The sequence below is a fragment of the Seriola dumerili genome, unplaced genomic scaffold (genome assembly GCF_002260705.1).
Source record: "Seriola dumerili isolate Sdu_G_001 unplaced genomic scaffold, Sdu_1.0 BDQW01000056.1, whole genome shotgun sequence".
NCBI lineage: Eukaryota > Metazoa > Chordata > Actinopteri > Carangiformes > Carangidae > Seriola > Seriola dumerili.
The window spans coordinates 8,618,836-8,646,582 of NW_019174311.1; the positions used below are offsets into that span (position 1 = coordinate 8,618,836).

The 27,747-nt window shown below is 41.5% G+C and overlaps 2 protein-coding genes across 2 annotated transcripts; one reads left to right on the forward strand and one right to left on the reverse strand.

Moving 5' to 3' along the window:
- The first annotated feature begins 1,247 nt into the window (after window positions 1-1,247).
- LOC111218986 (sodium- and chloride-dependent creatine transporter 1-like) lies at window positions 1,248-14,768 on the forward strand. The gene is made up of 14 exons (XM_022741513.1): window positions 1,248-1,770; window positions 3,327-3,629; window positions 6,633-6,764; window positions 6,928-7,264; window positions 7,497-7,629; window positions 8,963-9,097; window positions 9,209-9,312; window positions 11,432-11,556; window positions 11,681-11,793; window positions 12,759-12,899; window positions 13,254-13,356; window positions 13,463-13,563; window positions 13,637-13,807; window positions 14,029-14,768. Exons 1-14 carry the CDS (start codon window positions 1,740-1,742, stop codon window positions 14,155-14,157), a joined length of 2,058 nt encoding a protein of 685 aa, XP_022597234.1. The 5' UTR covers window positions 1,248-1,739; the 3' UTR covers window positions 14,158-14,768.
- A 412-nt stretch (window positions 14,769-15,180) lies between these two features.
- On the reverse strand, window positions 15,181-27,656 carry LOC111218985 (solute carrier family 26 member 6-like). The gene is made up of 19 exons (XM_022741512.1): window positions 27,309-27,656; window positions 25,789-25,928; window positions 24,459-24,569; window positions 24,137-24,309; window positions 23,838-24,002; window positions 22,602-22,754; window positions 22,286-22,368; window positions 21,560-21,707; window positions 19,827-19,940; window positions 19,590-19,667; window positions 19,340-19,435; window positions 19,128-19,234; window positions 18,930-18,999; window positions 17,993-18,085; window positions 17,733-17,843; window positions 17,261-17,623; window positions 17,085-17,139; window positions 16,730-16,860; window positions 15,181-16,605 (listed from the first exon to the last, which is right to left on the reverse strand). Exons 1-19 carry the CDS (start codon window positions 27,446-27,448, stop codon window positions 16,579-16,581), a joined length of 2,358 nt encoding a protein of 785 aa, XP_022597233.1. The 5' UTR covers window positions 27,449-27,656; the 3' UTR covers window positions 15,181-16,578.
- Between the last annotated feature and the right edge of the window lie 91 nt (window positions 27,657-27,747).

The window sequence follows — 27,747 nt, forward strand, 5'->3', positions numbered from 1 at the left end:
CTTAAGTATTTTAAAGTAAAACACAGAATAATCAACACAATGTACTCAAAGTAAAAAGCATTAAAAGTGAATGGCACCTGTCATCGTGCTACTATATATTAAACATGTTACCAGCATTTTCCTGTTGCATCAGTTAAATACAGCTGTTAAATAAATGTAGTGGAGTAAAAAGTACAAAACACAAGTCCAAAGACCTTAATTATATGCGTACCACAGTTCCAAGCTACATCCCTGTGAGCAAAGTTGACCCCAAAACTCCCTGGATTACTTAATAATTAATTTGTTAGGGATTGTCACCACTTAAGTAAAACGTTAGCAATGACAGCTCCTCCATCTGGCATCTTGTAGTATGGTTATGTGGGGGGATTCTGTATCAAAATCTAGTTTTAAGCCCTAAATTGTTTGAATTTATGTTGAGCTCAATTTTTTTGAAGTTGTGGTTTATCAAATTGCATTAATTTTTTTGTGTCAAGGGTGTATGATTCCATCATGGGAGAACTGTAGGCTGCAACCAACAATTATTTTCATTATCAATAGGCCTGATAATTATTTTTCTTTAATAATAACTTGATTGTTTCCTCAATGAAATGTCAGAGAAAAGTGAAGTCTTTTTTCCCTGCAACTCAAGTTATCATTCTCCAAACTCTTGTTTTGTCTGACCAGCAGTCAAAAATACAAATATGTTGAGTAAATACTGACAAAAAAACTGCACCAGTCAAACTTTGTCATTTTTGCAAGTAATCATTTATCAAAATTGAGACCAGTTAACTTTCTGTCAATCAGCTAAGTGATCAACGTAATCATTTCCAGCTGGTTGAAATAATGAAACTGCCATGTATGGGTCAATAGGGGCACAAGAGCAAATGTTTTTGCCCTGGGGATCTCTAGGAGCTTAATCCAGCCATGCCTGTGAAAGCACTAGTCCTAGAACCCAAGTTGAGAGCCCTTCCTACAGTCCTCGAAATATAGACCAAATAAGCAGAGCAAAACGCCATCAGACGCCGCTTTGGGCTTTTATCTGCAGTTATTTGTGTGATTTCAGGTCAAGGACGTATGCAAGTGAAATAAACCCATCCTTGTTGTGACTCCTCTCATTTTGACTGAGTGGTGCTGCTGATGCTGTGCGCACCGCACTGAGCCGGCCTCAGCCAATCACGTCAGCCGGCAGCGGGAGGAGGCGGGGGGAGCGTCCGTCACAGCTAACGGACCGTGGAGCAGCAGATCACATTCTTCGTCTGTCGAACCGCGGCATCACGTACAGGTTCATGGACTTCTGACTGGGCTGTTTAAAGAAAAAAAATATCTTCACCCTAAGGCGCAGTATCATTTTCATTTAACTGTTATCCATGAGATTCTTCAGGCTTACCTTCAAGTGCTTCGTCGACTGCTTTTGAATCTCCTCTGTCAACGGCTGAACTGACCGCGGCGCTTTGTGAAAATTTCCATCTCTTGGCTGAGCTGAGGGTTTCCATCGTGTGATAATCACAAAAACTGCGATTTTTTTTATTTCAAGAAGGCGAAATAACAAACTCGGAAAACCAAACAGACAACTGGAGCACTGCATAGCTGTTACTGTGGCTACGTCTCTGTGTCTCGCTGCTCTCTGAGCCCGCCGGGTGCCTTGTTAGCCAGGCACATTTATAAAACTTCAGCAGCCTCTGGCTAAACCAACAGCCAGCTTGCTTTTTAAAAAAATAAAAATAAAAATAAAAAATATTTTTCTGCCGCTACCCAACAATATGTCACCTGAGTTGGAAGAGAACAGCCAAGGTGAGTATGCTGAATGACCTCCACTGCTTAATAATGGCTTATTATTTACCATATGATTCAACCACTAGCTGAAACATAACCACATGCTGATGAATTAGAGCAGCCGTGCCTCACTCACTGCTTTGAAATTATTCTTCGGGGAGAAGAGCAGCAGCCCCACACCAGCTGCACTTAACCTGCCTCAGTCTATATTTCTCATCACATCATAAATACGCCTAAGGATATCTAAATACACACTTTACACCAGAGCTTAGAAGTCATTTTGAAGCTAAATGTGGTGCCGAACACGTGTCACTCCTGACGAATATAGAAGGTATTTATTCCTTTAATAAATCATTGTCAGGTTTTTACGTCAGTGTCATAAGAGCATCATCATTTAGCTTTCTATGGTTTATCCTGCTTACAAAATTAGATGACTCATACATACTCCAGCCTGTTTCCCTCTGACATGTGAGTAATTGGAGTTGTATTCTTGACATAGACCCCATTCATGTCCAAGAACAATAGATTTTGTCTTTATTGTCTTAACCTATCAAGTGGTCTATTTTGATACACATTAAATTATCACATACAGTGTGTAACTATCCCTCGTACAAATGATCTTGAACTTACAGGTATCCTTCTCATTAAGTTGCTCCATAGATGCTGACATCCCTTACCTTCCCCACTCTGATCCCCTCCTCTGTTCACACGCCCCCTCAAACTGCTCTGATCTGGATTCAGCTGCTTTGCTTTGCATCCAGCACTGAGCGGCTGACACTGATATCATGGAATGGCAATAATGAAGTGACACATTGCGTTTATTTGTGTTAGAGCATGTGCGTGCATTTATTCAGTGGTGTGTAGGCAAAATAGACACAGCAGAAAGCTGTGTAAGTGACAGAGGAGCTTGAGATATACCTAGACCCAGCTCTCTGCTATGCTGTACCGCAGCACACTAATCACTCTGTCTGTGAGACAGAGACAGAGAGAATGAATGTCGGAGGAGGGCTCAGTGATGGCAGTACAACAGCAACATGGTTTTTGCCCAAAATGATAATTGTATTAGAACACTTTACACACAAAAATCCAGTGAATGTATACAGTGAGATATATTTCCACTCTGTTATGGCTTAGTGGAGGTTTGTAAAAACTGGCAAAGGTTGTACTGATGCTGTACTGTCCCCTTATTGAGCAATATTAATCTTTTTTTTATTAATCTTCAGTCAGTCAGTGTCTATGTTTTCATTTCTTTGTTTGTGTTCCGTGTTTCACCAGAATATGCACCGCACTCTCTCTTCCATTCATTGCAAGTCTGGCCCAGGAGGCTGTGTTCATCAGTCTCCAATGCTGACGTGTGATGTGAAGTTGTGAATGTGAATATTTTAGATATGACTGTTGTTAAAATATTGTCTGCTGTCCTCTCTGATAAGAGTGTAGATATTTTATTAGTTGCTCAGACATACTGATTATTGCTGTCTTATCTGCTTCCATTTGTCCTTTTTCTTGTCTCTTTACTTCCTCTCGCAATCTCTTCTTCTATCTCATCTGGCCCTTGTACATCTTTTCCTGTCCAGGTGAAATCAGTCTCCCCCAGTTGGAGGCAGGGACCCTGTCTGAGGAGGAGGGAGGGGGGTCAGCCCGCCCCCTGGTGCCTGTGCCTGGAGGGGGCCCAGGGTGTGGTGAGGGTGGAGGAGCTGGCCCACCGCTGACCCAGGACGGGGCTGCAGCCGGGACTGGAAATGGGGCTGTAGCAGTACCAGTGGTGGAGAGAGAAACCTGGACCAGACAGATGGACTTCATCATGTCCTGCGTGGGTTTTGCTGTTGGCTTGGGCAATGTGTGGCGGTTCCCTTATCTCTGCTACAAGAATGGAGGAGGTGAGCTTCAGGAGCACTGTGTAATTAATATAGTTATCCGTGTTACTATAAACATATGAGAAGTTGCACTTAAAATTACCCATTAATCCATTTTAGAAAAGCAGGTCTGATTGATATTCAAGCCTGATATTTTCAACAACAAAAAAAACTACAAATGAGTACAAAATGGGAATGTGCAAGCACATTTCATAGACTCCTTGGGATTTTCAGCTACAATGAATTGTGTGTTTATTTTGCATTAAGTTTCTTTTGTGCATGGGCACACCACTGTGCATGGTCCTTGGCTTCCTCCCTGTATGATCCATCACCGTTGTTTGAAATCAAGCCAATGATAGTGTCTCTAAACTTAATGATTCAGTTTCCTACATATTGGGACATGTAGTCTTGTCTGTGCAGAGTGAACAAATGGATCCAAATTAAGAGGTTTAGAGCTACCATTACCTTGGTATTAGAATACAATACAAAGAAATGCATTGTAGAAAATCTTCAGGGGAAAAAGTAGTTCACCTAATTGAAGAGTCTTCCTGGTATTTTACTATAGACAGTTTGTAAGAGTTTAGATAAACTCAGATACTCCTGACAGTTGGTGGGACAACAGTGAAAAGCAGAATGGTACAGGCATAATACTGTAACAGACAAAGTAGGTAGACAAAACAGGGCTTGCGTGGCTGGGAGCACGTAGCTGAAAAGCTGTGCCCACCCACGTGGTTTCATTTTATTTGTTATAGCCACCCGTTGCTTAACAGACGGACTTAGTACCAGTAGCTCCACAGTAGTCCTGCTGCTCTCTCACCGGTATATGAGTTTATTTGGTAGGTTTTATGTCTTTTCCTGTATCCTCTCCTATTATATCTGTGCCAGCTTGTCCAATAGTAACCTGCCCTGAATGCAGCTCTCAGCCTTGACTTGTCTTATCTCTGCCCTACCCAGTTTTCTATTTTTTTATGAGGTGTTTAGTAGAAATGAAACTGAATGGGCGACTCTGTGTGTGTATGTGGGTGTTTCTTAGTCCAGCCCTCCCTCTCCCTCATGTGTGTGTGTGTCTTGTGACCCATGGCTCTGATACCCACCTTCTGGTATCATATAACAATGGCCTGCCTCACACAGTCCACCCCCTGTGCTCCTGCCCAGCACCCATGTAGCATACAAAGGTGCTCTCTCCCGCTCTGCTCCTGATAAGGAGGCATATGGATATGTCACACAATAACTGTGCTGTGACTGTAACCGTCCTCTCCTCCCCTCAGTGTCAGCACAACCACGTACGCTACAGTACTTCATTTTACGTCCTTGACCAACCCAGGGTACACCTTGTAACACAACAACTGTATCTGATAAGGGCTGGGGCTCTGAGTCTGACCTTTTTGTTACTGAATCAAGGACAGGTTCCATTGGAGAAAGTAGATAGATAAGTGTACTGTAAATGCGAGGAAATGTATTCATTTATTTATTTATTTGTAACTCAGCTGCTAGGCCTGATGTGTCTGGTCTAGTTATGATTAGAGAGGATTTACTTAAGCCTATTAAGGATGCAGTTCCTCAATGATTTGGCCAATATGTTGGGGTATGTCAGCACAAGAATTTTCTACAGTCATTCCATTCACGCCTCCTATTGCATCTCTCTCCCTTTCACTCTCTCGCTCACTCTCTCTGTGTCTCTCTTGATCTCCCACCCCTTTCTCTCTTAGACTCCTGCTCACGAATGTTTCCTTATAAGGATACAGCCCTCAGCTCTCTGAGAATGACATAAAGAATGATGGACTGAATGAGGCACAAATTGTCAATCAATAGCACAGCTGCAGAGACAACAAGGCCAATGCCTTGGTGTGTAATTTTTTGTATTTGTTGTACCTCCTCTACCACAGCGTTGTCCCAGTTTCTCTGCGTCCCTTTCCTGTGATCTATCCATCTTTCCCTCCTTTCTTCTCAGCCTCTCTCTGCTCTGCGTCACTGCTGGTCATGTGACTCCCTCCCATCTGCGCACTGTGGTGGCATCACACAGTTATATTGTTATTCATACCAAATCGGTGCAATTTAATTTTGTGAATTAAAAGTCTCATGCCGCCTTTTTTCATGTGTTTTTCTACTGTCTATTCCTGATCACAGCAAGCTTCTGCTACAGCATGAGAGTCCAAAAGGAGATTATTTATAGAAAACACTGGCATTCTCTGTCTGTCTCCTTTCATTTTCCAAGATTTATACACTGGGGGGTGAGACCACTTGGGAATGTGGTCTCAGACTTTTGGATCCCACTCTGTATATAAAGGGTAATTGACAAATTGGTGTATGTTTAGCACTTTCAAATCCTTCGTCCTCTCTGTTGCAGACATAAAACCTGAGGACAAGATCAACATTCAGTGATCAGTTACCAAAAAATAAAAATGTTGATATGATTTCTTCATATTTTCAAATTCGTATAGCTTTACTGTGGGGTGTTGTGGATGTCTTTAATTAAGTGTGTGACCATGTAATTGCAACAACCTTTGTTGTTGCATGTCACCTCACTAACAAACAAGAAGAGCAAAAAAAACATTATTAACATATTATTAACATACATACACAAAAAAAAACACTTGTTCAACAAATACACCTTTATTGGTACTTGACAATGAAGTCTCATAAATGTCAGGTAAACTTTACTGAAATATGGTATGGTAATAATGGTATGTTTTCTGTCCATTACATCTTTCTGAAACAATTAATGTTTGAAGTGAAAGAAGCCACAATGTGATGTAGTTAACTGTCATAACAAGGAATTTATTGATTTGATACCATTATTAGCTATAGGCATTATTATGCCATTAAAAGGACCATAAATCACTCAGACACTGCAGTAATATGTTTCCAATTAAGTATCCAAATCTCACCAATGCTTTCCTTTGGAACAGAGGTAATCATTGTTTTTGAGTTACATTGGGTGCTTAGGTATTTCCCACAATGAGACAATGTATCTGGCTGCCTGTTGCTTAGGTACCAAGTGATGATTCTGTGTGTTGTGTGTTCCAGGGGTTTTCCTGATCCCCTACTTGCTGATTGTGTTCATCGGGGGCATCCCAGTCTTTTTCCTGGAAATTGCACTGGGACAGTTCATGAAGCAAGGAGGGGTCTCTGCCTGGAACATCGCACCCCTCTTCAAAGGTACCTATCCCTATTTCATAACGTGTTCATACTAATGTGTCTGACACACATACAACCCATTTATATTTATCTGAGTAAGGTTTTTTGATACTGTTCATCGCCACATATTTGCAAATGACATCCCTGCACAACTCCTCTGCCTTTCTCTCTCCATCTCTGTCAGGTCTGGGCTTGGCCTCAATGGTAATTGTGTTCTTCTGTAACACCTACTACATCATGATTCTGGTGTGGGGCCTCTACTTTCTCTTCCACTCCTTCACCAACCCGCTGCCCTGGGCCACCTGTGGACATCCCTGGAACACCCCCAACTGTACACAGGACTTTCGGCGCTCCTGCCACAACCGCAGTGCTGCACAGCTGGCTTTGCCTTCATCTGTGGCCACCCCCTCCAACCTCCTGTCCTCTACGTCCCCATTGAACCTGTCCTCAGCCCAGCTCCTCCTCAACGCCAGCTGCGCAGAGGCTGAGGGCATGCGCTCCCCAGTCATCGAGTTCTGGGAGTATGTCTTAACTTGACTGGGAATTGTCATGGAGGACTAGAGCAGCGAGTCAGCAGTCTTAAAAAAATACATTTTATATACATTTTTGTCTAATTTGACCTGCAAGCTGTAATTGAACTTGCAGTCTCCCTGCTAAAGTTATTCACTTTTACTTTGTCTTCAAATATGCCATTAGTGTGTTTGGAACCCGTCATCTTTTCTAATGGACACATCTCTCTGTTCTCTCTCCCAGGCGTAAAGTGCTCCGTCTGTCTGGTGGGCTGCACGAGCCTGGTGACATCAGCTATGAGATGGTGCTATGTCTCGTAGCCACTTGGATCATTGTTTACTTCTGTATGTGGAAAGGAGTTAAATCTACTGGCAAGGTAAAGCATTTCCTGGCTGTACAATTCATTGTGCTTAATGTCACGTGTTAGTGCTTGGGGTTAATGAGTGCATATATTATGGTTTCATATGTACACTGTACATAAAATGCTACTTGTCACTATCAGGGTTCATGGAGTGCAGACTATTATTTGCATGGCTTCGTGTGACAGATTTAAACAAGTGCAGCATTTTGCCCCTTGACCCCAAATCAGCTTTTGTATAGTGAAAGGATCAGTGTCTAGACTGAAACACATATGAACACAAATATAAGCACACACGTGTATTCTTTAAATGTCTACTAATTTCCGTAGATGCTTTCATTCCTGTTTTCTCACGTGTATTTACAGTATATACGTGTGCAGCTTAATTTTTCAGTCAGGCTATAATCTTCCACTGATCCCTATTATGTTATACTCTACATACACATTGTTCTGAGTGACTTCCATTTAGTAGTATAAAAAAGATGTCCACTTCTCATTCTTTTAAATGTGTCTGCTCTGATACACTGACATAATGGATGCATCCTTATTTTGTAGCATATGGAGCTGTCTGTGTTTGCATACTTGTGTCTCCAGAGTAGCTACAGCTCATAGAGAAAGGGGGAAAAAATAATGAAGGAGATTGAGCCAGCCAGCCAGCTGTAAGCCGATTAGTAACTTTCCACCATGTAGATGTTTTAGAGCTGGAAGGGGGCTTTTCTGCCCATGTTCGCCCTAGATCAAGGCAAATATGTGCTTTCTCACTACTTTGCTCTTACCATACTGATTTAACTGGGACTTGATGCTTCTATTAGGTAGCATGGGGAAGCTTTTTGAGCATAACTTGTCAAAAGACTACCTTCTGAAAAGGTCTGCCAAAAACCCCTGCTATTGCAGGAGGTTTACAAATTGTCTGGCTTTCCATTTACAGGCTACCTTTTCTTCAAAGTAACATGACAGGGCCCATTACACATCTACTACAGGAGGGACCTAATGGGCTTCTACTTAAGACTTGAGTATTTGCAAAGCAGGTAATTGCTTAATCAAAGTGATAAAAACATACTTAGGTGCAGTTGCATTGAAACATTTGACCATAGCTGATGGACCATGTTGATAAGCACTAAACTTTTCCAGCTAGCCTGTTAAATTCATCATGTAACCACATCTTTTTTATGTACTTACTTCATGTAATGTGAGGGGTTTAAATGTTTACTTTGGAGTTTTTTACTTTCACTTAATACAAGTTAATGCATAGCACTCAACTTCACCTCCCCACCCCCTAGTATATCCTACAAATTAATCCTACAGTGTCTAGAAATGTACTTCACAGCTGTCTTTTTCCATCTTTCTGTAGGTTGTGTACTTCACAGCTCTCTTCCCCTACCTGGTTCTGATTGTTCTTCTGGCCCATGGAGTCACTTTACCTGGAGCTTTAGATGGGATTGTTTACTACCTGAAACCAGACTGGTCCAAACTTGGTGAAGCACAGGTATAACTTTTGCATAGGTTTGCATTTGGGTACCAATACACATATGTCATATCATCATTTAAGAAACAGGAAGATTCCAAAACATTACTCACACATTTCCCTTTGTGAAAGGTGTGGATTGATGCAGGCACTCAGATTTTCTTCTCCTATGCCATCGGACTGGGTGCCCTGACTGCACTGGGCAGCTACAACCGCTTCCATAACAACTGTTACCAGTGAGTTTATACACAACATAAAATCAGACACCACTGTCATTGGAAGGAGGCCAACATCAACACAAACACTATCAGCCAGACTCTGCATTCTGCTGCATGCGACTGTAGACTTGAGTACTACCAAACAAACCAGAAAAAAAGAGCATTTCAAATAGAATTAGGTTTTCTTTCACTACTCAGACTCAGAAAGAAAGCAACTTCAGTCTGTCTTTACTAAAAATGGCATGACCAAAAGATCAGTTCTATTTCATTTTTGTGTTGAATGAATGTTGAATTGTAATGACTGTGCTGTTCTCTGGCCACCAGAACAACCATTAGATTTGGTGAATGCACACTATTCACATTTCAAATGTAAAGTCGTTTTCCCCCAGATAAAAATAGAAGTGAATCGGTATCCAGGAGGAACCATAACAGTATCCCTAACCCTACAAGCTTTCATTTATTTAATTTTATTATACAAATGAACTGGTACAGTAGAAGGTCAATCAGGCCCTTAATGAAGAAGGGAGTGTACTGTAGACCTGAGTTCCATTGTCTGTTTTTAGTCACAGCTGGCCTCTCTGTTTCTGTTTTGTAGGCAGGTTGATGATCTTAAATGTGTTAACCCTAAACAGACAGGGATATGTAAACATATTAAAACCCTTATGAGGTAGTTAGCTCCACAGCAGTAGTAGGGATAATTGAGAAAAAAAATCTTATCACTTGCTGCTTGAATATCTGGGATGCCTCTTATAGTAGGAGTTTCATGAATATCCTGCCATCTTACTTTTTCTCTGCCTTGACCTTAATTGGAAGTTGAAAGATGAGTTTAGATTCTGAGGTATGTTAGCTCAGCTCTGTTTCTCACACACACTTAAAGTAGCCCAGGAATATCTTGGGAGATGTGTATATAACCACTCTCAGATACCAATGTATAGTACATTTGGGACTCAGGACCCAGTTTTGGGGTCTTGTTCACTTGCTTTCAAACCACATAGCTTAGCTTAATTTATGTCTTTTTTATCGATGCTAGATGTTAGATGTTAGAGATGACAGTGTCAGACACCAAGACTTTGGTCCAGAGTGAAATATCTTGAACCATTGGATAGATTGTCATGAAATTTGATACATTAGCAGTCTTCATGTGAATAATGGCAGAAACTATTGCTAACATTGCATGCTAATGTGTTAACATTTAGCCCATGTTTAGGTAGGCTTTACATGCTGAACATTAAAATGTTGCTTGCCAAAATTCAAGATGTTAAATGTTAAAACAATAGTTGTTAATATGCAAATTCTTGTGTAATAATGCTAGCATTCAGCTCAAAGCTTCCAGCAACTTTGTTGTCTAGTAGGTAATGAGCATCACAGCTTCACAGTACCACTGCGGCTATAGTCTTGTGTAATAATTGTGGTCTTGATGTGGACTGCTTTCTTTATTGAAACGCCCAGTCTCACTTGTTTTGATTATCCACATCCATAAGTGTTCCTCTAAGAACTGCTTCAGATTGATAGAGCTTATTGAGGTTGATGGAGAAAAGGTTGCTCCTGAGCGCAGCTGCAACAGTGTAATAATAACTGTCCTGGTGCCACTGTTGTTTATACAGAAAGGATTCTTGGCTAGTGTTGCCAACTAGACTTGACTTATCAGAATAAACAGAAGGTCATTCCTCACTGTGCAAACCAGATAACAGGGATGTTGTTGACTTCAATCCTAAATGGGAATTAGATCTCCAACATAATTTATTTATAAATGCAGGCATTATTATAATGTTAGCTATAGAGCTATACACTGTATATACTGTATGTAGCAATTAGTCAGTAGGGGTTTTCCTTTCACTCTTTACCCTCTCAGACCTTGAAACAGACTTCCCTTTGGTTTACTTCTTCTCCTCCTGCCAAGTTCAAAGACAACAGCAGCTTCCAGAGAAATTGCTATTGATCGCTATATTTACCATCCCAGCCCATCTCTTTGGCTGCGAGTGTCTGTCTTGAGTATCTAATGTGAGCCTCATGTTACAGCATATTATAATGCATCTTTTCCTAACAATGTCATTCTTGTTGTTCTGTTTCCCTCCCCTCTCTCTCTCTCTCTATATATATAAATTACTCTTTCCTTCTTCTCTATATTTCCTTGCAGGGATGCATTCGTGCTGGCCATCATTAACAGCGGAACCAGTTTCTTTGCAGGCTTTGTAGTGTTTTCTGTGCTAGGCTTCATGGCTGCAGAGCAAGGCGTGGACATCAGTAAGGTAGCTGAGAGTGGTAAGAATACAGATTCCCCATGATTTAGCCGCCTAAAGGCCAGTGTAATGAGCTGAGTGTTGACAGTGAGAGCTATACTGTATGCCCTTGATACTTGCTTCTCACTCTGTGTCTTAATGTGCAGGTCCAGGCCTTGCCTTTATAGCCTACCCCAAGGCTGTGACTCTGATGCCTCTGGCGCCGCTCTGGGCAGCTCTTTTCTTCTTCATGTTGCTCATACTGGGCTTAGACAGTCAGGTAATACTTTAATCTATACCATATACTATGTATCCACTTTAGCTTTAACATAGAGGAACTGTATGCTAATTTAAGGTAGTACCTGTTTCTATATTTTGCTGTCTTTTTTATCCTGTAGCACTTAATGTAGAGTAGATATAATAGCCAATCTACATTTCTGTCTCTATTTTCCCTCTCACTTCCTCTCACAAACAGTCTAGACACATCACGTCCAGTTTTAGCATTGCATTTCTTAGCAGCCTGTTTGTTGTGTGTCTGTTTGAGCCAGTGCCTACATCCATTGTTTTACAGCCCAGGGATTTGTCAATGAGCTTCTGTCTGATTCACACAGAGAGCGTCTGTCTGCTCTCCAATCCATTCATTTACTCTCACTTTCCATTCTCTGCCTCATTTCTTCTCCATCCATCTCCCTCTTTTTCCTGCCATAGCCACATTGCTCATGCATGTGCTGCCATTTCTAGTAAATTATGTAAAAATAGCTCCACAGCTGAACTCATTTTGGAGGCTGAAATATGTTTCTGCAAAGAAACACATAGTGTTCTTGTGTTGGGAGACTGAGGAGCGGAGTCTGAGCAGACATGCTAACCTGCAAAATCTTAGTGTTATGTCAGGTGCATCTGCGGTTCAGTGCATCTGACATACAGTATGTTGATTGGTTGAAAGGGACGGTTAGTGGGGAGTCAGCAACAGTGAAATTCTGTGTATGATTCTTAACCATTTATTTTGATTTCCTTGTTTTAAGTTCACATTTTCTTCCTGGATATTTTTGTTTGCTATATCCAACATTATCATCTATTGAACACAGAGATGTTATTTGCAAGCATGGTATGTTAGTAGGTCACAATGCAAATTTCTGTGCACACATCCATGCATGTTCACACACTCAGACTTCAGTCCACTCTTGGTCTGTCATTCATTTTTCCCTTCTCTCTTCCTCTCTGCTATCTCTCCACTCTCTTCTTCAGTTTGTAGGGGTAGAGGGGTTGATAACGGGAATCATGGACATGCTACCGCCTACATCTGTCCTGGGCTCCCTGCGCCGAGAGGTGGTAGCGGCCATCTGCTGTGTCATCTGCTTCCTCATCGACATGTCCATGGTCACTGAGGTACAGTGAGGATTTCCCAGAGTTTCAGACCTCATGTGGTTGAATTCTTCACAATTATGTGGGATACATAGTCATTTTTAGACAGGCAGATTATAACACAACAAACTTTAGGGCTGAATATGACGCCATTCAGAAACTAGATGAAAGGCCACAGTTTCTTACCTGAGTTTGACATTGTTTCCAAATTATTTTAATGATTCTTTGATTGTGTAAATCTTAATTGGGCTCTGGAAACCATTGCCATGACTGAACTGAGATGAAAGCTGGAGAAGCGGTGGAGACAAGGCTGTAAATAGGTCACACATAAAGTATTCACAGCATATTCTTGATGACTGCTCTCTTTGGCTCTGTCAGGGAGGGATGTATGTCTTCCAGCTGTTTGACTACTACTCTGCCAGTGGCATCACTCTGCTGTGGCAGGCCTTCTGGGAGTGTGTGGTGATTGCATGGGTCTATGGTGAGACGACACTGCATAATTACAATACAAACAACACAACCCACGCACAATTCATTCATTCATTCATTCATTCATTATCTCATCATTTTTATTTCATCCCCGCCAGGCGCAGACCGTTTCATGGATGACGTAGCTCGTATGATCGGCTATCAGCCCCTACCCTGCATGAAGTGGTGCTGGTCCTACATCACACCTTTTGTCTGTGTGGTAAGTGTTGCTCTGTATGTTTTTTTATAAGTTCAAATAGTTGAAATTAGCTGACGTATTTGTGTGCAAATAGGGAGTGTTCCTGTTCCACGTGGTGAACTACAAGCCCCTGACCTACAACACAGTGTACACATACCCCTTGTGGGGTGAAGCACTTGGCTGGGCATTGGCTCTGTCCTCCATGCTCTGTATCCCCGTCACTGTTCTCTACAAACTGCTGCGCTGCAAAGGATCTTTGCGGGAGGTCAGTATGCCTGGGTGCAAATGTGCGTGTTTGCACACATTCTCTTGTGCTTGTGTGTCTGTTTGTAATTGTCGATAAATCAGTAGGAATGTGTCTCCTTGGATACCGACCTCCCTCTGCTGTTCGTCATTTGGTTTGCTGATTTCATCATTACTCATTAGAGAAGGCTGAAGCATGAATCCAATAAACAGCTCATCATGTCCCTGTCTTTGTCTATGTAGCGGTGGCAGCACCTAACCACCCCAGTCTGGGGCAGACATCACCTGGAGTACCTGGCCCCAGAGAGCGAGGCCAAACTGCTGCCCCCTGCAGGAACCAAGAATACGCTTCTCTTTGAGAGTGTCATCTGATAAAGCTGAGCCCAACAGAACACAGACCCAAGGTCGCCCTTGACATCAGCACACAAATACACAAACACACAAACTACTCAAAATACATGCAAACCACATTGGCCCGATAAGAGCAAAGTGCAGATTAGTTACGCACCCCACAGTTTTAAAGCTATGGAAAAGCCCTGGACAAATGGACCAAAGATTAGATGGGAGAAGAACTGAAACACACCAACATCTATACAGTCATCACAGGCTGATATTCCCTCTGCTCTGCTTTCTGACTCTACCTCGCTGACTCTCCCCTCTCTTTCCGCTCCCTGCCTTTGTGCTGTCCCGTCCCGTCTTGTTCTGTAAGTGTGATGTGTCCAGTGTAGTTGCAGTATCTTCCCTTTCTGCGCCTCTCTGTTAGGGTTTCAACAGCTTCATCAGTCCCAACATGTCATGCTATTTTGTTGTGAGTGAGCAGAACCTCAAAATATTCTGGTGAAACTTTCAAAATGAAAGACCTCATATCTGCTGCTGATATGCCATGGTCTGAATGGGAGTGTGGATGCTGGGTATGTGTGTGTGTGTGTGTGTGTGTGTGTGTGTGTGTGTGTGTGTGTGTGTGTGTGTGTGTGTGTGTGTGTGTGTGTGTATGTGTTTGCAAAAAGGAGTGTGTGTTGGACCATGGCAGTGGTGTCTTCATTTACATGTAGCATTGCATTTGACCATTGTTTTCTGCCAACTGTATTCTCTTAATTAACTGTACAAAAATAACTTCCATTTGTAAAAAAAAAAAATAATAATCAAAAAGAGACGATGCATCACCACTTCCAGCTGTGTGTTATGAACTAACTTAAGTATCCAGTGTATTGTAGGGTCTGTGAATCAGTGTTAACAATATTTGGAGGGGATGACGATCAGTATTTCCACCTTAAGAGAAGGAGAGAAACTTTAGATTGAACTGTACAAAGAGCAGGAGACGGGCTTGTGGGGAGGGGGAAGAGACCTGATGCCATGAAAGGAAAGAAGCAATAAATGACCAGATAAGGATGGATGCTATGTGTTTTTGTGACTCTTTATTTACATGGTCTCATTCATTTTTATTCATAAAACACACTGTGGATATGTACAGAAAGTATCCTGCTTCAATCTCATTAAATATGTTACACCTTTACCTGTATAAAAATAAACTCCTAAGAGATATTTGATAGTTTAACATTTATAAAGTAGCTAACTAGAAGTGTTATCAGTCAGTGAACACATTGTTGTGCAATAGGCACTCTCAAGGAAATGTGTTTTTCACTTGACATTGTTTACATTGGAGTGGTTAATCCAACGAACTAATAATGGAAGGACCCCTTACATACTGCAGGTAGATCATTTATTTCTGGTGGTCAGCCACTGTGTCAGGAAGCCCTGACATCCCACTTAGTCCGCTGAAAAATAGCTCTGCACTCATGAGCACTCATTTTTCCAATCTACAAAATTGCACATAAATGCATCTGTCTTGCAGACCTTCTAAATGTTTATTGCTTTCACATACATTTCTGAAAGTAAAAAAAAAATATATATGGCTGGGGAGCAAATATAAATGGGTGGGCTATCCAAATCAATTACATATATGTGAAACATGTAGCATACGTTACAACACAGTGCTTGGCAAATGCTAGATAGTTATGATAGATGCAACACGAGACTGGATCCCAAAAATAGCAGAGCTTCAGATATCAGAGGAATCAGACGTGTGAATACTGACTATAAATACACCCGGACTGTGTTTAAAAGCTGCTGCTCTGTGAAAACGTAACACCTATTATACCACATCTGCAATTCAGCTCTTTGATGAAGGATTTTGGAGCAAATAGGTTGTAATGTAAGAACTAAGAACCCTTCCCAGAGGGAATGGCCTGGCCATATCAATGACAAATATTTACATTCTATTGATTTATTATGGAAGACGTCTGGCTTTCCTTTTCTAAAGGAACAGGAGGGCCACTTGCATTGATTCAAGGATATAGATTGACAGACAGACATATACACACAAACATCTTTTTCCGTCTGTTTACAGCAACACCTCAATATATGTGAGTTTCCCCTTACAGTCAACCTTTCAGTCACTCTCTGCTCTCTCACACAGGCTATAAATACAGACTCCTATTAGTCCAATGTTACATTCTCCTACTCAACCCCCGCCCCTTCTCTGTCTCTCACACACTCACCACAGAGCGAGAGAGCTGCAATGACGTATTGCTGGCTATCTCATTAGGCGATATCATAAAAAGCCTGTTGCCACAGCAACGGCTCCCTGTATTTCCATGGCAACCAGCCGCCATGTCAAGGTGGTGCATTCAGAGACAATGACGACCAGTAGTGAGCAATGGAACAGCCAGTAGCCCAAGAAAGGGAGGAGGAGGAGGAAGATGGCGAGAGTTGGAACAGTCTGACCCCTAATGGTTACATCTGGGTGTTGCAGGAAACATCCTGAAAAAATGAGGAAGGTTATGGGATAAATGGAGGAAAATTTCAGAATATATACCAGTAATGATAAGTGAGTAAAGGTGGAGGATCTTAGAAGTGTCATGAATAGTCATAGTGATGAACGTACAAGTATGAAGTCTGTCTGCCCCCGTTTCTTGAGAATATGAAGCACTGCATCATGAACTGTGACAAACAACCGGCTTTTTGGGATGGACTCTGAGAAGAAACCTGCAGTTTCCAGCTGCTCCACGACGCAGGCTAAACAGATAGAAAAGCATGCATGACAATGAGAGACCATGAGAGGAAAAGCATTTTGTGATTATAGAAATAAATATTTATGTTTGACTGACATGTCGGACAGGGAACGATGTGGCGCCGCTGAGGCTGGGACCTTGATGCATTCACTATCTGAAGTTTCACCGCCTTGACTCTACATTAAGGACGTTAACTTTGTCTCTGTTTTTGTCTGGTGTGCCACTCACCTTGGCAGCCTGCTAGATAGATGTCCAAATCAATCTCCTCAAAGTCCCTGAAAATCTGGCAGAAAAAGATAGACACTTTGTCTTTGTCTTCTTTCTTTAAGAAAATAATTAAAGATGAACCTGTATGCTTAGCAAAATATCAGGAAATTACATGTTAACGATGTCAAACCACTTACATTTTTCAGTGTATTCACAGTGACTGTGTCCACAAAGCTGGTTGTTGAAATGTCCAAGATGATGCTGTGTGTGCCTGATCCGCAGGCCCATCCTTCCACGTCATCACCATAGTGGGATTCCTGGTTGATGCTGCCATCGCCGGGGCAACCGGTGTCCGAATCCGAGTCCAGCATGGTTTTGTCATGTTGGTAAGCCCAGTTCACTTGTCCTTTACTGAGGCTATTTGTAGAGGTCTCTGTCAGGCTTAAGGCTGGACCATTCCCTTGAATCTGTCCGCTCAATCCTGGTGAGACTTTCCCCTCATTCATCTCTAACTCCTTCAAAGAGAGTGTGCCATTGGACAGGTGGCTGACTGCTTTTTTCTTTTAGGTTGAAAAAGTGGAAACAACTATTAGAAACTTACGAGTTGAAATTTTTAAGTGACTGGTTTCATTTAAGGTGTCTCTGAATGTGTCATTTAGGATATCATACTTGTTTCTTTGCCTTCTTTTTCTCTTTCTTTTTCTCTTTCTCTTGTTTACGCTTCAGCTCGGCGTCTCGTTTCTTCTTTGCCGTCAGCAGCTTCCCGATTTCAATTCCACTCTGCACAAAAAGCCGAGCATCACATTAAAGAGAGAAAAGAGAAAGTGAGACGAGCGGGAGAGATAATGAAAGCAATTAAGGCTGCTGTAGACGGCAGACAGAGATTACATCCTGTAATCAAATGCAAGCCAGCACACAAACACACACACCTTCTCTTGCAGGGCCTCCAAGTACATCTCAGCATTTGTGTAGTAGATAGTTGTAGAGGAACGGAAGATTTTAATTCCTGGAATCTCTTTAGCCTGCAGGGACACATCATGAAGTAGAAGAGGTCAGGAACTCACACCCAGCTCTGCTCTCGTTTGCACTTTCTATCTCCCCCATGTATTGTTCGAGTGAATGGAGCTTTCCCACCACTGATGATCTTACTATATCCACAGAGTGTTCCTCTAAAAGGGTCGGCTCACCTAAATTACGGCAGAGGCTGATGGGAATGTCAGTAGTTTAGCAGGTATTTTGTCATAAACGAAAGCACAAATTTAAATTTTGATGGTGTTAGATGAAAAGTTAAGGGATCACCAACATTATTACAACTCACCCAGAGCCGGACATGAATGTCTGTGCTAAACCAATCTGACAATCTGTCTATTAGTTGAGACATTTCACTTAAAACTACAACTACAATGGTGCACTTAGAGGAAAGGTGAGGAGATCACCAAGTCAGTGATTAGGATTCACCCTTTGTGGATGATGAATGTCTGCACTAAATTTCATTCCAATCCATCGAGTAGTTGTTGAGATTTTTCAGCCTTGTGGACCAAACCTGCCGTCCCTAGAGACATGACACTAGCATGGAGAAAAAAAATTCAATGGCAATATCAAATTACTTTCTAAAGGGAAATGAAAACTGCTGTCAGGGAGCTCTGTAGATTATTAACTGGGACATCTGAGTTACATTCACCACCATTTTATGAAGTGGCAGTAGAAGTCTTACAGGACGATAACTCTTAAACTGAAAAAATGAAACCTAATGACATCTACATGGCTAAATAACACAAGAGGTAAGTGAGAAAAGAAATATTTTTATAATTTGAGTGACCCGTCCCTTTAACTTTCAGTGAATGAATATCACTAAAAGTTTCTTACCTCCCTGTAGGAGTCCGTGTCCAGATACAAGTCAGTGCCTGACACGTGGCCCAAGATAGCGTAACGGGGTCTGAAAGGTATTAAAATGACAAAATTACAGCAATAACTGCCCTGCGCCTCTGGGAACATCTCATCAGAATCTTTCATTATGTTTGCATATATATCGATGATTAATAATTAGTAGTAATATGTAGTTACAGTTGTGTCCTGAAGATGAACGTGAGCATGGAAAAGCCAATGGAGACGGCCAGACCCAGGTCCAGATTGAGCAGGATGGTGCTTGTGAATGTCACCAGCCACACCAGCTAGAGGGCAGCATAAACACTAACAGTCAATGAGGTCATCAGTGATGAACGGTTCACACAGTATTTAACTGAGCAGAATGATTCTTAAAGAGGATTTAGTCGTACCAGATCAACCTTGTTGGTCCTCCACAGCTCAGGTATGTCCATGAACTGCTTAAACATTCCTTTCAAATTCACAAACACTATGGTAGATAAGACAGCCTGAGGAGCACATACACACACACACACACACACACACACACACACACACACACAGATGTTTTCACATATACCCACAGCCTTATTGGTTATTAAATTGTCTGCCAGGAGAGATACTGGTCATTAGCAAGAATTGGTACAGGGAGGAGGGTGTTACCTTTGGGAGATCTTCAAAGAGAGCACCTATTTTCAAAACCGTGATCAGCACAATGACGGAGGAAATCACTCCTGCAACCTGATAAAACACACACACAAAGACACACACACACACACACACACACACACACACACACATACACAGTGATTGTACAGTAAATGGTCTCTAGTTGAACATATGAATTAGATGTAATCAGATGCTGGTATTTGTGCTGTTTGTGCACATATCCGTGTTTACTTGTGTCTTTCCCCCTGTGCTCTCCTGAACGAGGCTGCGAGACAAGGAGGAGGTCACTGAGTAACACTGGAAAAATCCACCGACAGTGTTACTCAGACCCAGAGCAACCAGCTCCTGGAAAAAGAGAAAAAGCAAGACAGGCACAGTTTGAAGGAAGAACGTGTACATTTAGGCTGAAAAACAGATGACCTTTGACATTAATCCTGACATTTGATGGCTATTAATACCTTGGCCTTTAGTGTCAGGAGTCTGTGACCTTCAGGTGAATAACATCAGTGTAGTGTTTTTTTATGGCAATGTCAACACATCACTGCCACTCTGAGAGCAGTGCCAAGCATATTTAAGACACACTTGATTGCATAAAGCTTGTTGGGCATTAATGATTTAGCAGGCCAGCTCTGAGAGGCTGTGAGTGCTCCCAGCCCATCTCTCTCCGGAGCAGAATGATCCCAGTCACATGCCTCCGCAAGTGTGTGTGTATGTGTGAATGCTGTAAGTGTGTGTGTGTTGCAGACAGAAGTAAGAGCTGAAAAAAAAAAAAAAAATCTGTGCATACACATGTGCAATGTAAAAACAGAACTGTGGAGAAAGTACAAGTTTTGCCTTTGTGTGTTTCTATTTTCAGGAGAGCATTAATCAGTTTTTTTCCAATAACATGATGGCATGACCTGCTGTACCAGCAAAAGGGGAAACAACGCAGTTTAATCTCAGGCTGTGGTTTGGCATAAAGACTGAATAATCAGAGGAGATTGCATAAGCAAACAAGAACATATTTGCATCTCCATGACAGAGGGGAATGATGATAAAAATTTCTGTAATATCTGTGATCCCATTTATACCTACTTGTTTTCATAGAAATGTCTCTTCATTTCCTTCTAACGTTTAACCACATCTCATTAACCTTTGTCATACACATAAACCAAGTAACCCCGAGGGAATTTCAGTTGCTATTTCACTGTGAGGTGAATCTTCTATTGCTTTGTCACATAGTGTTATGCACTAAGAAGAGAAGTTTGAGGCTGTATAACATTTAGAAATGCATTTGTGTAATTACTGGCATAAATGCATCTTTGCCCAACTCCTTGAGAGGTTTGGGCAATCTAGTTTCAGTCAGTCATTACTTTTAGGATGTAATCCAGACATCAATGATTTCCTAAATCATTAATATATTCTGTTTGAAATAATGGAAAATCATTTCACAAAAGGAAAGTTGCCGTTTGTAAACAATGCTGTTGAGAAACAGTCACAAACTTACAGTAAAATAAATATCTGTTCTTTATACTTTAAAAACAAGAGACAGTAGCAACTGAAAAATGTGCCGAGCTTCTGATTGGTATGACATGAAAGTATTTTTGTTGTTGCTTCTGTCACACTTGTGCAGTCTCAGTCTGAGATGAAAGAATTTCCTGCTTTTGTAATTCATGCCAATAAAATACCTGAATTGAATTTATTTGAAATGAACTAAGCACCAGAAACAAATATGCACAAAAAACATAGCACTGTTAAATTATTCATGGCTATGCTACTGGGGTGCGGCTTGAACCAGGTTGTTTTTTACAGAATAATTTTTCCACTGATGTGACCGTTATGACTAACTGCGAGCAGAGAGTAAAGTCTAATATTAGGACAAAGTTTGGCCTGTTAGCAGTGAGTCAGACAGGAAGAGGGACTCCAAGTATAACTCTCACAGCTTTTTGTGAGAAGCACAGTGTGTCTCTGTGTCTGTGCCTCACCTGGTTGCTATCCACCTTGTAGCCATGTTTGAGGGCAAATGTTTTGCCGAGGGAAATGTTGATGGCGTAGCCCACAATGGCCACGGCAAAAGCATCACCTATCACCTGTGAGAACAAAGTGGTATCTGGAGCTCGAGGGGCCTTGAGCCTGCAGCAGGAGGAAAAAGATGAATGGTTCAGGCTTTTATCACTGTTACTACGTACAGCACAAAGAGTCCTGACACAGGACAGCTCACAGTTCCCCTGAAGCTGTTAAAACCTCTTGACATTAAAAGATATTTAACTAACAGGCTTCTTGCCAGAGTGAAACTTTTAAACTCCAGCAGCCTCTTGCACTTTGCACATGCTGTAGCTTCTTTGTTATTGTTATAGATTTTTTGGAAGCACATTCTGCAGCTGGCAGACATATTAACCTTTTCAATAATTTAGAAACACACCCATCTTTCAACCTTTGTTTTTGCAAAAAAAAAAAAAAAGCAAAACAAAACAAAAAAATGGCCTAACCAGAATTCCACGAATATCACATTAAGAGCAAACTAACACCCTGTGACCCAGTTTCTTTGTAGGATGTGTCATAACACCTCTACATATCAGACAACCAGGAAGTAGGGGGCTTTTCTGTCTTGAAAACAGTTTGTCCTCAGTTTCACCTCCTCCCTCCTCACTTTCTCTTTCTGTTTTGTCCACACATACACACACATTTCATACACACAGACATGAACTTACCCACTGGGTATCTCTCCAACCACATCAATGCTGTATTTACTTGTAAGTCCACAGAAGTGGGTGATGATTGTTGCTGCTATGATCTGTTGAAAAAGGGGTAAAAAAAAAACAATGTTAGTTCAGTAAGTGGAGGAAATCATTACTTTGAGCACATACAGTGTAACCCCTTTTTTGGCAACTGTAAAACAAGGTCACCAGTCCTTCAGTCTAGTCGGATCTCTGTGGTAAAGATGCCACCTGCTGGAATATTAGGTGAACACACCTGCTGCATGAGTGAGAGAGGAAAGACAGAGGAAACGGCAAAGGGAGGACTCACAACTATGAGCTCTATGGGGATGGGCAGAGGCAGCTTCTGTCTGTAGCAGGCATTGAGTTCTTTGACCACAATGAGAACAGAGAGCGCCACCAGGCTGACCACCAGCTCCGGCACCTTGGTCTGAGGCAGCAGTCGGCAAATGTCCACCAGAGTCTGTGGAAGAGAGAAGGAAGGAACAGATGGAGAACATTGGAAATCAAATTAATGCATCTCTCACGGAGAAAGCTATAAAATGGAAACAGTTTTAATGGTGATTAATAAATTTGTTTAAATGAATATGAGTTTAAATATCAAGTTTTCACTTGTGTGAACAGATGTAACATCAAGAAACATGAAGTTTAATGTTGCCACAGATTCAGTAACATTTTGGTTAACAAGTTTAGCCTGTATTGATTTACATTTTGGAAAAATCATCATCCCTGAATTAGCTGTTAACAATTACTTTCTGCTATCTATCATTGGATGTACTGTTGTAACGTTGATAGTGATGAAATCTTAAAAACTTGGTGATTCTCTGAAGGATTCCTCCCCCTTTAGACAACATTATCCCGAAATCATGAGATATTTTTCTCGTATTTTCTTATTTACGAGACATATGAGATCTTTTTCTCTTAATTATGAGATAGTCAGTCATAAGCATGAGATGTGGGAGTCATAATTGCGTGATGAGGTTCCAAAATGTCTTTCTTTTGTTAATGTAATATGCTTCCCTATGACAAAAAAATTCAAATCCATCAGAGAAGTAAAAGCTGCAATACCACATGGTAAAATGTCAGGACCTCTGCCCAGTGACACATGATTGTTTGGAGCGGGTGTTCTTTTCTTTATTTTCAAACTTAGTGTGGATGTGGTGTGCTTGGTGCGTTTTGGTTTTGTCTGTCTCTCTCTGTTTTTATCCATGGGCGGCGCCTTCCTGGTTCCTGGCCTGGCACTCACACTTGACCCTCATCTGTAATCAGCACACCTGACCTCCATCCACCACTCAACTCTGCAGTATATAAAGCCAACCCTGACATCCAGTCCCTGCTGGATTGCTGTGCTGCACCTTGTTTGTTTGAGCCATGTATTCTGCCCTAAAATCTGTGATAGACTGTTTTTATGACCTGCCAGCCAATTTTTAAAGTGTCTCAGAACCATAATCTGGTAAACACTTGTTGCAGTCAAAGCTAAAACTAAACACTGTGAGCTTTCTTGTCTGTATCCATATGTTGGTTGCATAATACATGACATACTCACATAGATAAGGGAGAGAGGACCTGTGAATCGAGACGGTGTGACTCCAAACAGGTACTTGAGCTGTGAGACACATACATGACATGCTGATCCTGTAGTGTAGCCTCGAACCAGCGGCTCAGACAGGTACGTGACCACGAACCCAAACCTCACCACACCTAACAGGATCTTAAGGGTGGAAGAAAACAGAGAGAGTCGGTTAAACGTAGTGAAATATGACCTGTTGAGTTATTCAGTACCTCAGTACAGCCACTAAAAGTTTTCAGTTTGGTCAAAATGGACACCCGAATAGAAACACACACCTGAAAGATTCCTGCCAAGACTGTGAGGGAACATGCTATCTGTACTCTGAAGGCATCCCGATCATCGACGTTCACAATGTCTGTCCCATTGGTGCCGTTTACAATAAAGTTACTGTCGGGTGCAATCCTCTCTGTCACACTCCCAATCATGATGCTGATCACAGCAAACGTACCTGGACAAACGAAACACGAGCATGTAGATTAACATTTATGCACAAAGACATAAACAATGATCACTTTATCCATGTTAACATCATTTTTTTTTTTTTAAATTTGAATTTCTTTCCTTTTTAAACTCAGCCACATCCACACACTTTCTCACCTATGGAGATGTGTCTGGAAGTACCAAAGATGAAGTAGATCAGCACCGGGTAGAGGGACGTGTACAGGCCGAACACAGGCCGTAAGGAAGCAAGAAGAGCATATGCCATGCCTGGTAAACAAAAAAAAAAAATGAAGGAAGAAACTGTGTCCTTTATTCAAATGATGTCAGTTGAGTTTTTCACATTTTGACTGTTAGAGGAATTGTTTGACATGTTGGGAAAGGTGTTTATTTGCTGTCTTGCTATTTGCTCTCTTGCTGAGAGTTAGATGAGAGGACTGATACCACTCACAAATTTGTGGACTTGCTTGACTAACACTGATAGAAGATTCTATCTTTGATTTGGTATTCATGATTTGAGACTTGACATATTGAAACAGATGACTCATGGACTTGACTATTTTTTATTACACATTTACACTTTGCTAATTTTTTTTTTTTTAGGTAAATTACATTTTGTTTTTGAGACATGATTGGGTGATTTCTAGAGTGATGCCCCCAAACCAGCTCTCATGGGGAGGGGCTAAGTCCAAAAATGCTAACATTTGGACTGCAGGAGGAAAGAGAACATCCTGTAGCACAATGCAGGTCCCACCTAGAGATGTATAGTAATAACTAGAAACTAGAACCTTCATCAACCTCAGTATTAGAATCGCAGCAGATCATCCATCATCCAGATTATAGCAACTCCTGTGTGGTAGCTATCGTCTCTAACCTTCAAGTGATTTTTTTTCCTTGTGATTTTTCTCCAGTAATTCCCTGTGCTCACCCTGCGTATCCTTTGTCATCAGCCTCACCTGCGCCTGTCTCCCTGCTACGGACCCAGAGCCAACACCCAATCCTTCAGGGGTAAGATTCTTCCCTTGCCCATGCCACATCCCTCCACCAAGTTTGGTGCAAATCGGTTCAGCACTTTTTGCAAATAAACAGACATGGGTGAAATCTTAACCTCCTTTGTGGATGTAATAATAATAATAATAAGACTAGTAATACTAATTGCTGCAGTGGGTGGCTTGAAGTCGCAGATCTGGACTACATTGTCACAAAATGTCCAATATCAGTAAGATTTATAAGGTGTAAACAGCTGAAACAGTTTTCATTAATGTTGAATATACAACTAAACCTTTCATGATCACTGTCTTTTTGCTGATTTTGGAAACTGAGGTAGATTGAGGAAGTTTTTTTCACTTAACTCCAAGAAAGAAAGAGAATACACATATTTCCCAACACGTCAAACTCAGCCTTTAAAGTGACAAGTTTGCTAAGTTTGTGAGGTGTGATGTGGATAAACTGTGAGCTCCCTCCACTCTACACATTCATGCATACAAACCCTGCGGCAGATGCATGATGCCCACGCTGCAGCCCGAGATCAGGTCCCCTATAGCATTTTCTCTGATGGAGTAGTGAGGCAACCAGCCAAGAACGGGCACCCAGCTCTGCGCTGTGTGCTTCAGCCTGGGCACAGAACACCTGCAACAGTCATCCCAGAAATACACAACAGTCATATTACTGAGTATGATGTGCTGGGCTCACATGAGGTACACAATTTCACCTTCAAATAATCCACTGAATGTTAAACTGTTCGGGGAGGGTGTATGTCTACATGCACAGTCACCTAACTAGTTAATGCGCAGGGTTAAGAAAAAAACAATTTTGTGGTGATGATTAAAGTCCTCCTGCACTCGTTTATCACTTTTGGTTATTGCTAAGTCACTTGGATGTTTGAGCTTCACTGTGCAGAGTAATGTATGTGCAGGGCTTGATGCTAGAAGGAGTTTTTCATGTTCATTTGATCGATGTTCTCACCTTAAATCTGAGTTTAAAACATATGTGATTGAGATGATTTTGTGGCTTCACAAATAGTTTGGAGGCCAATCAAGTCCAATGTGCAAGTTACACAAGTCTGATATGGAAACTTCCAGTGCACACATACTGAGAATGGACTTTTCAGTGAAGCACGTCCAGTAGTTAAACTTTTGAAATGAGCAATATTTGTATATTTATAGTTTTTGGATTTTTCATTGAGAGAGAAAGAGGAGATTTTACTTTAATTCGGTAACCAAAGTTTCTTGTGGGAGTGTTGTGGTAAGTGTCCTCCTTGCTCATTTGTTGTAAAAACAAAATGACACTTGTGAATTGTAACAGCCGCTACAGTTTTTATCAGCTGGCCTTGTAAAATAGTGATACACTGGATAAGAGCGGCAGGTTAATGTGCTACTGTTCACTTCTAATGACAGTTACAGTGTAGTAGTGGACCCCATGGAGATGAGCTGATTGCCATGGCATCAGCTAACAGGGATCCTTTAAATAAAGTAATAGCGAGAATGTCTGCATAAACAAATATTACTTCTGTTTTACTTAGAAGAAGTCAAGCAACTTGTTAATGTAAGTTCCACAAAGTTTCTTCCTTGTCTGCTGAAACTTTACATGATCATCATCCATTCACAGGAAATATTTGCTCCTAAAATACGTGTCGTGTATGTAATTATGATTGGTTAATAAGTCTTAACAATTATTATTGATGCTTCCAACTAAGTAAAACTATGAACTTCGCTCATTGGTTGCCATTAAATGATGATGCTTTGAGATAGCAAAACAGTTAACAAAGTAAACACACAGCCATTTGCGTGCTCACACACACACACACACACACACACACACACACACACTGTGATGGCTCATTCACTCATTCCTGAGGCTGAGTGAGCAGTTAGAGCCACACATACAGTCACACACAGACAGTTACAAAGCACAATAAAATAAGCTCACAGCCAAACACAAACATACATTGTGTCATTGTGTATGTCTGTCACACCTCCCTCCCCTGTGTCCTCTCCTGTCTATTTTTACCTCAGGGACTCTTTCACCCGTTCCCCAAGGGTTGGTTTGGTGGACCACGTCCCTTTTTGTGCCACTTCATCCAGACGCAACTCATCCAGAACCTCCCTCTGTACAAAATAGTCCCTGGATGGATAGTCCCTCTCCTCCATGTCCTCGTCTGTCTGAGCAAATGCGGCCGGTGAGTCTTTGAACTCCTCCTTTCTGCCTGAGGGTCCTCTCGAATGGAAAGGTCAGCTACAGGTGTCTGTTGCACAACAAAAGCCAGACTCTGTGAAGTGGGAGTGAAGCAACCTCACTGTTCTGTACTGATTGACAGTGGTTATTTCTTCGGCTGTTTTTGGAGTGTGGGAGTGACTGGTGCTTTCCTGCCCTTATAAGAGAACAACCACCTCCCCACATGTGCCTGTTCTGCATACACACACCTGAGGGTATGTGTGTTTGTGTGCGT